General features: G+C 37.8%; 1 protein-coding gene across 3 annotated transcripts; it reads right to left on the reverse strand.

Annotated features, from left to right (window-relative positions):
* Positions 1 to 7,946: 7,946 nt before the first annotated feature.
* LOC149237226 (cysteine-rich receptor-like protein kinase 2) lies at positions 7,947 to 10,364 on the reverse strand. 3 transcript variants are annotated; one of them, XM_089372602.1, is made up of 6 exons: positions 9,966 to 10,364; positions 9,674 to 9,827; positions 9,450 to 9,589; positions 9,127 to 9,337; positions 8,660 to 8,831; positions 7,947 to 8,548 (listed from the first exon to the last, which is right to left on the reverse strand). In XM_089372602.1, the coding sequence occupies exons 2-6, from the start codon at positions 9,774 to 9,776 to the stop codon at positions 8,524 to 8,526; spliced, it is 651 nt and encodes a 216-aa protein (XP_089228728.1). In that variant the 5' UTR covers positions 9,777 to 9,827; positions 9,966 to 10,364; the 3' UTR covers positions 7,947 to 8,523. The 3 variants fall into 3 exon arrangements, with proteins under 3 accessions (XP_089228728.1, XP_089228726.1, XP_089228727.1); XM_089372600.1 differs by having other exon boundaries at positions 8,660 to 8,894; positions 9,966 to 10,361; XM_089372601.1 differs by having other exon boundaries at positions 7,947 to 8,513; positions 8,660 to 8,894; positions 9,966 to 10,357.
* Positions 10,365 to 13,870: the final 3,506 nt, after the last annotated feature.

Raw genomic sequence — 13,870 nt, forward strand, 5'->3', positions numbered from 1 at the left:
CTTGATTGTTTTGATAAATGACTTTAGCGAATAAATTTCTTGCAGAACCAAAGATTCATAGACTCTTTCTCTCTAAGTCCTCTCTGATGGGACAAATGGCAGTGTGTTAGTGGCTCTTGGAGATAACATAGATGATGACATTAGTGATGACATGGTCTAACCAAGGGTGGACATGTGGCATGCAGTTTCAACATTTATGGTCACCCAAAGGGCCTATTTTTTAGTGGCATGTGTCCTAGGTGACGTCATCCTAGCAGTCACAGCTCAGAAGCCTTAATAGATGTCAGAGAGTTGGACATGGTGGCTAAGGAGAGTTGGCACTACTTTTTAATGGGAAAGGCGGCCATACTACCCCACCATCCACGCAAAACCGACAAGGTTTTCATTGGTGGAGGGAGGGCCCATAACCAAGTCAATCTGATGTTGTGAGCCAAATATATATAGTAGTCTTGCAAGTGAGGGTGTTGGGTTATTAGGGTCGAGGCGAAGCGAGACAGTAGCAACATTAGTGAGTTGTCATATTTGACACCAATGATGAGACAACAGAGGGGCTCTCTGTCCAGCTAAGCCTGAAGCAGAGAAGTCGATGAGTAACCGAACATGTAGTTTAGGAACCATCGGGAGAGGATGAGAGGGGTGATGTCATGCCCCTATGCCAGTGGTGTCTTCCAACCACACAAGCGCGTGCGGCACCGTCAAACTTTTTCGTTTCACCACTACTTAAGCTCACGGACTACACCTACTCAACACTTACTAATTCTACTTCTAAGTGTTATCATGCAATATAAATTACTTCAATTATCTTCTTTATGCACTGGAAATAAAAAGTATAAATAGTGTACACACATGTAAAAGGGAGGGGAAACTCTCGAATATAAGTCTACCCAATATATATAAAATCTACAAATATCAATTTACAAAAAATTTCAATTTTCACCAAGTTGTGCAGCCTCTGAATGGCTTGCACACATCCTGCCAAAGTCGTGCATCTCCACCATGCACTGCCCAAATTACCACTGTGTTGCCCACAATATCCTATCATGTCGTTGTCGTGCAACCTTCTGTCTACACTTGTCTTATGCCACCCGCAGCCTTCTGGTTAGTTACAGTGGCCCACGACCCTTACTCCACCCATCGACCCACCTGACGCTAACACGACACAATTTGCCCGTTTACTTGAGCTGCAACACTATTGTGTAGTGTCTGAATGTGTCCACCGTAACATCCTACACAGTCGTGTAGCTATCCGACTCACCTGCGCTACTTGTTCAAATTTTCACGTGTGTTATGCCTTGCACCGCCGTGTAGCGGCCCACTTGCCACTCCTGCAGAAACCTTAAGTTTTGTCCACCCACAAAGCTTCCCACAGTCCTGCGTTTACTTCCAAATTGCACCTTGCCCATCCACCTGTAGCTTCTCCTTCCTTCGTACTTCGTTCACACTATGAACTCGTGATTTTTGATGGTTAGATGATCCTCAATCACTCCACACGGCTCTATATTGATACGTCATCTGTGTGATGTGTTTTCTCCACGAATTGTCGTGTCCCTTGGTTGCACTACGGGTCAACCCGCCCATGTGCACTCGGCTGACTTGTGCCTACGCCCACACACGTGACCCTTCATTTATTTCCATAACCAAGCCAACCTACCCCTGATGCATTCATCTGCCTAGCCAACTCGACCAAATCATTCACTTACCCATTAGTTCACCCGTCACTCATCCGGCCAGCTTGTCTACCCACAACCGCGTTGTCCAACTCACCCGCTTGGTTGACCTGCCCAACTCATTCACTCACGTGGGCGCTTGTCCACTCGCACGCCCGACTTGTGTTGCACACTCATCAGCCCAGTCAACCTACCCGACTCATTCACTCACCCAGGCGCTCATCCACCCATGCGCCCGACTCGTGTTGCACACTCGCCTGCTACTCGGTTGACTTGCCCAGCCCGTCGCACCCGTGTCACCCGTGCACACCCGTCCAATACCTTTAACTGAACACACACAACCGACACACCTTTAATTGGGCGATTTTAACCAAAGTATCCTCAAGTTTCCTTTAATTGAACGCCTCCACCTGAGTCACCTTTAATCGAACATAGGCGTCCGTCGCACATCTTTGGCGCGCATGCATGCCTTTAATCGAAGTCATCGGTTTTTCGACTCCATTGGGCACTCGCCAACTCGAGGCCCTGACATCCTCCTCCACTTTAAAGTAGTTGTTGCCCTCGACAAAACCATCTAATCAACTCCATCACTAAGACAAATATCTCCATATGTCAGTGCCCAGATATCTCTTCCCATGACCTGCTCCATGCCCAAATCCTGTCGTAACTCTGCAAGAACATCATGTGCTAGATTCCCCTATGATGGTTATTAGTTGGGTAGCTAATCCAACTATAGCATCTCCTCCACAAGAATGCATGCATCTCACGTCATCATGACTATCATCGCATCTTGTTGCCAATTGCATCTATCTCGCCCCAATGTATGCTCATTATGTAAAGAGGTCTCACTGCCATGAGCAGAAGACAATGAGCCTCATCCCCATGCTAAGTCTAGAAAGAGGGAGGGGATGGGAAGGTTGAAGGCCTTCCATCCTCCTTCTCCAACATCTCAATCCATGTGTTGGGGTCGTCTTCTTCCAACCTCTGCATATATGCTTCTCGGCTCTCCTCTTGACGAGTCTTCAACTTCACATCCCTGTTATCCTCCATTGCCTCTAGTCTGCCTGTCAAGTCCAGAACACTATCAGACAATGCTCTCATAATATTTTCCTGCTTTATGAGTTTTTCCTCTGCACGGTTCAACCTCTCATAGACTTCTTCATCTCGCTTGATGTCTTCCACACCCAATGTTATTAACTTACATCCACCTGTAATGGCAGCGACGATAGGTATCCCCAATGATTCATCCTCCCATCCATCATAAATATATAGCTTCTTCATATGTGGCACCATCATAGCTTCATACTGCTTCATAAATTCTATCCCCAAAACTGCCTCATAGTCATCCATTCGTACCACTGTGAAGTCGACTTTCTCCACATTTTCTGCAATACCAATAACTTGGTCTGGTGGAGAATTCACTGCCTTGAGACGAGCTTATGTTGGCACAAATTTCAACCCAACTTTCCTTGCAGCCTCCTCTCTAATGAAGTTATGGGTTTCACTGTTGTCCACCATGGTAAGAAACATGCCTTGCCCAACCTTCATGTCCACATACTCCAACTTGTTCTTCTTAGGACCGTGCCTTGGGACAACCTCCATTGTTGTTGCAGCACCCAATATCTGCATCATCCCAACTGTTGGTTATTCCTTCTTCTTTCCATTAAATTGTGCCAAAGTTGCCACTGTCGGTCTTGAAAGATAATTCTTCACTATGTGTTCTTCCCCGCACAACCAACATTTCAGAGGTTTCTTTGCCTTCAATTTGCCACCTACTCTCGCATGATCCTCCTTTGTAGTCTTCTCTTTTGGTTTTTCGAACTTATTTTTCTTCTCTTCAATCCCTTCATCATAATGGTCCACCAACCTATCAACTGCAACAAATGCCTCCTCAAGTGTTTTGATCTTTTTCCTCTTCACCTCATTGTGTGCCCAAGGTTTAAATCCAATAATGAAGTTAAAAACCTTGTCTTTCTCCACCATATCAGGTAGTTCCAAGACCACACTAACAAATTCTCGTTGATATGCCTGCAGACTCCTTGTTTTCCTAATGTACTTGATCTTTGTCTGTGCATCCCAAGTCTCATTTTGTGGGCTAAAGTGAGTTTGTAGCGCTTCCTTCATTCCCTCCCAAGTAGATATGTCCTTAGCATCACCATGATAAATTTGGTCTTCTTTCCTTCTCCACCACATCTTGACATCCTTTGTAAGGAATTGAGAAAGTACCTTCACCTTGGCCTCTTCATTAGGAAGTCCCAAGCACTCTAATTATTGCTCCATATCCCATAAAAAGTTCCCAAGTGTCTTTGCACTCCTCACCCCATCATAAGAATCTGGTTCCTTAATTTTGATGTGTGTTGTCCCTCCAACTGGTCCCTTCCCAATTGCCTTCTTCAAGATAGCAATCTCATTGAGAGCCTCATTAAGACTCTTCCGCAGCTTCATGATCTCCTCTAATTCTTGATCTTTCATAGCTTCAAATTTCCTTGACCTCATTCATAGTTTCCCCATATTGCCATTAGAGATACTCATATCGTGCCTTGAGGTTGTCATAGTCCTTTGCCTGCTTTGTGAACATATCTCCAAGTTCAACACTTTCCGCTTTCAATGCATTCATCTCTGTAGTTATCTCATCCATATGATTCAACATCTTGTTCATGAAAATTGTCTCGAGACTCATGCTAAATTCACCTTTCACATGTGGTTCTTCTACATTGTCTGCCATCAGCTTTGCTCTCGAACGTGTCACGACCATACACTTCAATATTCAACTCGACCCTAACCTATTGTCTTGCCCCTACCAGATCCTAATGTCGCACTGTGCCCAACTACAATCCGCAACTTCAATACCAACCACAACCACTGTCATTGTATTCCTACTTCACTTGTCAAAGCCCCTTTCTCCAAAATGAGCTCTAATACCAACTGTCATGCCCCTATGCCAGTGGTGTCTTCCAACCACACATAGGCGGGTGTGGCACCGCCGAACTTTTTCGTTTCACCACTACTTAAGCTCACGGACTACGCCTACTCAACACTTTTTTACTTCGAAGTATTATCATGCAGCGAAAATTACTTCAATTATGTTCTTTATGCAATGGAAATCACAAGTGTATAAAAAATGTACACACATATAAAAGGGAGGAGCAACTCCTGAATATAAGTCTACCCAATATATATAAAATCTGCAAATATCAATTTAAAAATTTTACAATTTTCACCAAGTCATGCAGCGTTTGAACGGCCTGCACACTTCCTACCAAAGTCGTGCCTCCACTATGCACTGCCCAAATTACCACCGTGTTGCCCACAGTGGCTTGTCGTGTCATCATCGTGCAGCCCTCGGAGTGCACTTGCCTTATGCCACATGCAACCCACTAATTAGTTACAACAGCCCACGACCCTTAATCCACCCGTCGGCCAACCCAGTGCTAACACGACACAGCTCACTCGTTTACCTGACATTGTTGTGTAGCATCTGAACGTGTCCATCGTAACTACCTGTACAGTCATGCAACTACTTGACTTGCTTGCGTTGCCTATTCAGTTGTTCGGGTGTGTTTTTCCCTGCATTGTCGTGTAGCAGCCTACCTGCAACTCCTATAGAAACCCCAAGTTCTGTCTGCCTGCAAATCTTCCCACAATCCTGCGTTCATTACCGAACTGCACCCTGCCCGTCTGCTTGTAGCTTCTCCTTCCTTCGCACTTTGTTCACTCTCTGAACTTGTGGTGTTCGATGGTTGGACGATCCTCAACCACTCCACACAATTTTATATTTATATGCCATATGTGCGATGTGTTTTCTCCACGAACCGTTCATCCCTTTGGTTGTACTACAGGTCGACCTGCGCATGTGCACCTGGCCGACCTGTGCCTACACCCAGAGACACGAACCTTTGTTTATTTCCATAACTGAGCTGACCTGCCGCTAACAGGTCCATCCGTCCAGCCTACTTGACCAACTCGTTCACTTACCCGTCGGTTCACTCGTAGCTCATTCAGCCAGCTCGTCTGCCCACAATTGCATTGCCTGACTCACTCGCCCCATCGACCTGTTCGACTCGTTCACTCACCTGGGTGCTCGTCCACCTCGCGCCTGACTCGTGTCACACACTCTCCCACTACCTGGTTGACTCGCCCAACCCAGCTCGTCACACCCGTGTTTCCCATGCGCGCCTGCCGTGTTGGGTGGGTGCTTGCCCTACGCTTTTAACCGAACACACCCAACCAACACGCCTTTAACTAGACGCTTTTAACCAAACTCTCCTTAAGTCGCCTTTAACCAAACGACTCCACCTGAGGGTCCTTTAACCGAACATGGGCACCCATCACACATCTTGGGTGTGATCGTACGCCTTTAACTGAAGTTGTCAGTTTTTCGACTCCTTTGGGTGCTCACCAACTCAAGGCCCTAAAAGGTGATGTGTCCAATGTGACCCACCTATAAGGTATCAACTAATGCAAAGAGTGGAAGCCCATTAGGTAATTTCATATATATATATGAAATTGATAACTCGATAATTAATCAAAAAAAATATGAATTACCCCATTCTTCTAAAAGTAATTGAGGGAAGTATGTTACAAATACCATAAATTTGTTATTGCATATTACTTTCGAATAAATAAAATATTTTAAAAACATTACGATTTATATTTATATTAATTATATTAAAATTTTAATTAAATTTTTATTAGATAAAAAATTATAACACTTTTTTAGAAATATTTAAATAATGAAAATGAATTATTTTATCAACTCATTTTTAGTGTGTCTATTTTGAAATAGGGTTTCTAGAATATTAATTTAATTATTAATAATTGATAAGTATATGATTGGAATTTTAATTTTTGAGAAAATCTATAGTATTGTAGTAAAGTCTACTTACAGGTTAAAAATCTTTATAGTAAAGTAAGAGAAATCTTCATGATTAAAAAATTATATATATAACTCATCTATTAATATTTTTTAATAATAATAATAAAATAAAATTATAATTTAATTATTTTTTATGATTTTTAAAATTTTTATAATAGAAAATATATATAAAATAAATTTATTGATGTTCATCAATGTTTAGTAATTGTATCACATAAATGTTTAATTCTTTTATAAATATTGATTTACAATACAATTATACATATTTAAAATGTATAAGAAAAATTATAAATAATATTAAATGCCAATTGCATCAAATAAATGTTTAATTCTTTTATAAATATTAATTTACAATAAAATTATACATATTTAAACTGTAGAAGAAAAATTATAAATAATATTAAATATTTAATTTTTTATAAATATTTAGAGAAAATATTATAAGGGTATTAAATATTTAAATTATGGATGGTATTAAATATTGAAATCTCCCATGCTAGTATCAAGGATGAGAGATACCATCATATACTTGGACAAATTATGCTTCACAAAGACAACTCAGAAGATACAATTGGACACATCATTCTCGACAAAGACAGCGCAACCATAAGATGCGACAAAAACAATTCACAAGATACTCGTTGAAATGAAGTAGCTTCGATAAACCCAAAGCCAACTCGTGCGTCGTCATAAACAGCACAGCACTTGATTAATAGTCAAAGAGCATATACATACATATATATATCTCCATAATTCCCAGATTTAAAAAGCATTTTTCATGGCTGAGAAGAGTAGGTACACGTATCTCAATAATTCCCGGATTTAAAAATCATTCTACCATCACTCAGAAGATTACACTTTGCAACAAGAGAGCATTGTGAAAAAATGATGCTGTGACAAGATAGGATGACGTCATCTTGTAATAAAAATAATGACGTAGTCTTTAACGCGACTTTTTGAAAGCCTTTCCGGCGATTTTTTCCGGTGAAAATCCGGCAGTAATTTATTGAAATCGAAGTTTGATAACTAGTTTCTGCACAATGAAACCGTCCCAGGGGTTTTTCAGGGTGCTGAATCCGAATATGCAGTTAAAAAACCATTTTAACTGCAACAAATCATGATTTCATCTCAATTTCTTCCGCCGGATTCCGTCACCGGAATCTCAAAAAGTCGCATTATAGACAACTCCAAAAATAATTCCGAAAGGTATGTTCACCGATTTTTACCTAACCGGATTTCAAATAAAATTTATTTAAATGAAAAAAATAAAAAAAATTCACAATAATGCTGTCACAAGATAGGATGTTGCCGTCTCATTATAAAAATAATTCCAAAAGGTATTGACCAATTTTCACCTAACCGGATTTCAAATAAAATTTATTTAAATGGAAAAAAATAAGTAGTTTTATGAAAAATAATAATGGAAATTTTGATAGGATTTTCATAAAATTTCATATAATTTTTGGAAAACTTTGATTACAGTAAAACTTTGATTACGGTAATTACAGTTACAGCTATCAAGTTTCATGATTTTGAGAATTCAAACTAAAGTTTCATGATTTTGAGAACTCAAACTAATTTTTATGGAACTGAATCCATTTTCACTATAAAAAATAATTCAAACATTTTATTGGTCAAATATTTTTGACAAAAAAGAAAGTCCTAATTATTTTTGACAAAAGAGAAAGACCAGCTTACTATTGAAAATAACCTTCAGGCAAAATTGTGACCTTGGTAGACAATACTTAGACTGAAAAACAATTCAAACACTCGATGGTCAAATTTTATGAAAAAATGGTTCAACTTACTATTGAAAATAACCTTCCGGGCAAAATTGTAGCCTGCCTTTTCCTCCAACTGTCCGCGTATCGCGTACTCGGGCACCGTGTAACCTCTGCAGAATTTCATAATTATAGCCTGCCTTTTCCTTCAACTGTCCGCGTAAGGCATACTCTGGCACCATGTAACCTCTGCAGAATTTCATATGCAATCAAATCCCCACAACCTAGCCGCCTCAAAATTGCAGGATCCATATTCAGATATATGAGATGTAGTTGCTTCATTTGCTCCAATTTTTTAAAACAACTAGTCGGGAACAGTAGTAGAAGATTCTTACCAAGTTCCTGCAACTCGAGTGCTAACGTGGCTTTGATCTTCTGCAAAGAGTCTTGCTAATCCAAAGTCTGCTATTTTGGGTCTGTGTTTATAATCTAGTAAAATATTGCTTGCTTTAATATCTCTGTGGACGACCCGAATATGAGATTCCCTGTGAAGATAGGCCACACCACCTGCAGTTCCAACTATGATTTCATACCTCTCTTTGCATTTAACTAAATGCCTTTTTGTTGCATCTGCAATGCATCACAGACTGTAAATATATTATCTGCAAGCTACGGGATATGAGAAATGAGAAATGAGAAATGATATCTGTAAATAGAATTTTGTTTTATGTTTTCTTGAGGTACAATGTAGATCCTTAATATAAGTGTCTGAGAGGAAGCATATCAAAAACATGTAATCACTTTTATTTAATGAAAATATCATGTTTTTTTTTCAATAAAAAAATAAAGAACAAGTGCATACAGAATATAATCTTGTCAAGACTACTCTTCTGGAGGTATTCGTCGAGTAGTAACTTTCTGGAACTTTCGACAGAGCAATCAAGCAATTTCACTAGATTCCTGTGCTGAACACGACTGATGAGATTTGCTTCATTCAAAAATTCAGCATCTGCTTGCCTTGAACCCATATACAGCAGTTTCGCTGCAACCTCTCTGCCATTAGAGAGAACCCCCTGCAGATCCACTCACTTAGAAATCATTTTTATTCTCCATTTTTACATGGCGCTGCTGCTTTAAAATATCTAATTCTATATGAAATAATTGAAACAAATATTGAACTCTCACTTTAAAGATGGATCCAAACCCTCCATTGCCAAGTTTGGTCTCTGCTTCAAAATTGGAGGTACTCTGTCTCAGAATGTCGTATTTGAAAATGAGTTCTGGATTCGCTATAGTCGGCGTTAGGATAGAATCTTCCTCCTCGCCTGCGAAAATAGTTACAAGGTGTCTAATTATATTGCGCAAAGGTAATCAGCCGCATCAAAGATCCTTAACTCTGAAAGATTTACCTGCAAGTTCAGGGCCTCTAGTTCGAGAAATGCCTTCCCAACATTTCAGGGGAGAGCAAATATTACGTTTCCAAATGCCTATGACTGCAAGTAATACAATCATAGTGGCTACTACGCCCCAGACTAATGCCCGACACGCTAAATCTTTTACCCTCTGAAAATTTACACAGAAAGTGTCAGTAACCCAGGAAGCTCTGTTTTAGTTCACTAGAAATAAATGAAACCCTACAAAACCCAAATAAAAGAAACCCTGGAAAACCCCTATATTCCTCATGTGGATAAAAAAAGATACCTGAGGACAGAGGCTTTCTTGTGGTGCCGGCTATAGAACAGAGACATTGAAAACTTTATAAACCTGGTAACGCAGGCAGCAGGTCTTAGATCTGAATTGTGCCCCAACAGCTCCAGTTTGGCATGAGAATAAATATTCCCAGGTGAAAATTACGCACGATCCGCAGCCCGTTCAGGCAGATTTGCCCAACGCTCCGCTAAGCCGTAGGTATTCTCCATTAAATCAGAAGGGGCATCTACTGCAACTGCAGCGAAGAGTTTAGGGTTTGGTGCAGTTTTAGTGGTAAGGTTGAAGCGCAGGACTTTCACAGCATTTATGTACGTCACAAAAATTGATCGGCCTACCCTGAGATGGGCACGAATTTTGGCATCTTTGACTTTTAAATTTTTTAAAGCAGGCAGAAAGCTATACTAACTTGGTTGCTTTTATCTTTTTCCAAAGCAGGCAGAAACCTTTCCTTGCTTCTTTTCTTTTTTCTTTTTTTTAATTATGAATTTTTAGAAGGCAAGAGTATATTGTATCTCAAAATGGTTTAACTTTTAATTAATTTTTAAAAAATAATTTTTTTTAAGCATGCAGAAACCTATCCTAACTGGGTTGCTTTTAATTTTTTTTTTAAAGCAGGCAGAAACCTATCCAAACTTTACTTTTTTTTAATTATGATTTTTTTAAGCAGGCAGAAACCTATCCTAACTAGGGCTTCTCTTTTTAATTATGGTTTTTTAGAAGGAAAGAGTATGTTGTATGTCATTATATTGTATTTCAAAATGAATTTGTAAATTTTTAAAATTAATTCTAAAATTTATTAAAGTTAGGGTAAAATTAAATATTAGATTTATCTTTTAGAAATTGAAAAAATATTTTAAATTTTTAAAATTTAATTTTTTTTTCAATAAAAAATTGTTTAAAAAAAATTCTAATAGCGAAAAGTCTCTATAAATTAATTATTTATTTTTTTCCTAAATTTATAGATTTTTCTCTAATGAATATTTTTTCCCAAAAGACTTGCATTATGTTTTCGAGCTTTTATTAACCATGGAAACTATCCGATTTAAAAAACAAAAACAACAACTCTGCATATTAAAAGATATGATTTTTCTTTTGCCTATTTTCTTTGTATTTTTCCCTTTATTAAATAGACTTTGTTCAATCAGTTTCCTCAATAAATGTTACCTATATTATATATTTTCACAATTCAATTTTAAACAAGGGCTCTTGCAACTTAGCTTAAATATAACTTAATGAAACAAAAAAATAACAAAGACAGAGATAAAACAACTAATAAATTATTGTATTGTTAAATGTCATCACCAAAAATTAAGAAATATGATTAACTAATATTGTTTATATTAAGATACATATACTTATGTGTGTGTGTTTTATTTTTATTAATATATAATTTTCTATAATAAATTTTATTAAAATATGTTTTTAATATAATAATAAGCCACCTTAAATTGAGAAAAAAATTATAATTCATGAAAATAGAAAAAAAAAGAAATAAAACTAAAAATAAAAATTTAGTAACTAATAGAAATGGAAGTTACTAAACAATCCATAATAAGACCTCAACCAATCATCTTACAAATAAATAAATTTAAATAATAATAAAAAATAACAAAAATTGAATTCCTAATGTTAAACTATGGATAAACGTCATAAATTTTTGGTCAAAGGCAAACTAATACCTAATCAAAGGCAAAATTGAATGCCTTATACCATGCCTCCAGGCATATAATAATAATGCAATATAAAAAACAAAATTTAAGTCAACACTACAATAAATAAGATTTTCTCTCTTGTCTTCACAATTTTTAATAGTAACTTAAAAACAAAATCTAGGAATCTTTTGCACTCACACTTAAGCCTTTGTGTATGTGATGTCCCCCATATATGTGTAAATATTTATTTTACTGTATTTTTTGGACAAACTGAATATTGGTTAACTTTGATATAAATAGTAATTCTGTCTTAATTTTATAAAAGTGAATTGCTGGAATCTTGGCAATAATTAATTGGTTTAATTTAGGTGAGAATAAGTCATCTAAGGATGACAGTTTATTCTCAAACAGTTAGGTTGGGTAGTTACCCTAGCCCTAACTACTTCCAGAAGGAAGATTTATTCCAGGAATCAAGAGGATGAGGGGCATCTGAGACCTGGAGGAAAAGAGGAAAAATGAGAGATGGACTGTGTTGTAGGGATAGACAGTGCTACCTTGGCTATGTCTGGTTAAGACCAGATAGTTGCTACATTCAAGTACAGAAAATCTTGAAGAGAATACCCTGTGAAGGGTAGCTCAGGGGGAGACCTCAGGCGGAGCAGTGCTGGTCTCAAGGTTGGGAGGCAAATAATCAGAAGAATCTAATTCAGTGTATCTGGAAGGGCGAGGACAGATAAGTAAAACTGAATAACTTCTCTAAAATTACAGAAGGTACTATTTACTTGTATAAGTTTTGTCTTAAAGAAGTAGTATATTAACTAGTTTGATAATTTAGTTATGAGATGTTACAAAAAGAACTAGAATAGGTTGGGATATTATCCCTCTCTAAAGAAAAGAAATTAATTAACCTGTAAGTAATTTCATTCTACTACAATGATTCTAAAAGCAAACATAGCAAAGAACTATTATAGTTAAGAAACATAGGAGAAACGAATAGACCACAATTTCAAGAAAGAACAATAAAATAGTGGAATAGTTGTGACAAATCACCTTAGAAATTAGGGCCTGCTATATTTTATTCCAGTGCAAGACCCACTGAAAGCCTTGTGATAGCGAAACAACCATTAAAACTTGCATAAACCCCAGAAGAGCAAGGGCTTGTGTTATCAAAGAATTAATTTAAAGATAACAGACAATCTTAGCACTAGAAAGTAATTTATAAAGAAAAACATTGATAATGTCCACATTACGAAAACCAACAGAAGATTTCTAGCGCTGTCCAAGCAAGTAAACATTCATAAAAATACACCGAATGAATTTGACAGAAGGGTTTCCAAAATCCCCTCCAACCCAAGAACAGTAGAAAATTACATTACGTTTTTTTGAAAAAGAAAATAAGCATTACAACTATATACATACTACGCAATAACAGAGTAGCAACTATCAACATTTATAGCTTGTGGAATAGTAGACTTTCAAATAAAATATTTGTGCCAAAGGTAGCTGACATTTACAATCATTCCAACAGAGAAAATTAACGAATGTGAAGCTCTACAACTAAATAGAATCCAATACCCATAAAGGGATTTACACAGTTATGCATTCACCTTAAAAACATTACACCATGAGTTCTCGGCTTCAAGCCGATGAATTTTAAAATCAAAATAACCATAGAGTCTGTAACAACTTAGGGCCATCCCAGTGAAACTCACATACCTGGTAAAATGCTAACTCTGTTGTCATGACGGTGAACTGAAAAGATCTCGAGGTTCTGTCCAAGAGCCAAACCAACCTGCATTAAAACAAGCACAGAAATTAGACTAGAGCATCTTTGCGTTTTGAAAACAATTTTCAAGGAAAATAATAGTGAGGGGTTTGACAGAGGTTGTCACCAAAGATGGGTGCCTATTTGAGTGTTGAACCAAGCAAGCCAACCTTCTCCAGAGCAAGATGTGAACCGACGACCAGCTACAACAACCAGAAAACATAGTTCAACCCCGTAACAAACCCTGAAGAGTCTAAAGTCGAACTTGTAACTGTGAAAATAAATCCACGGATTAGAGTTCCCTTACTAGAAATGAGGTTGCCCATCTAGCCCGCAGACCAGGCGAGCACTCAGCAGAGATACTAAATGACAAATTTTCCCTTACAGACCACACTATGTCCATCAAGACGAAGTTCCGACTGTTTGATCTAGAGGAGGACTGGAGGTCGTATATCAGGCACAATTTCTCATGTGAGGAC

Source organism: Pinus tabuliformis, chromosome 8 (assembly GCF_031772625.1).
Source record: "Pinus tabuliformis cultivar Carrire ecotype Pingquan chromosome 8, CPIR1, whole genome shotgun sequence".
NCBI classification, from domain to species: Eukaryota; Viridiplantae; Streptophyta; class Pinopsida; order Pinales; family Pinaceae; genus Pinus; species Pinus tabuliformis.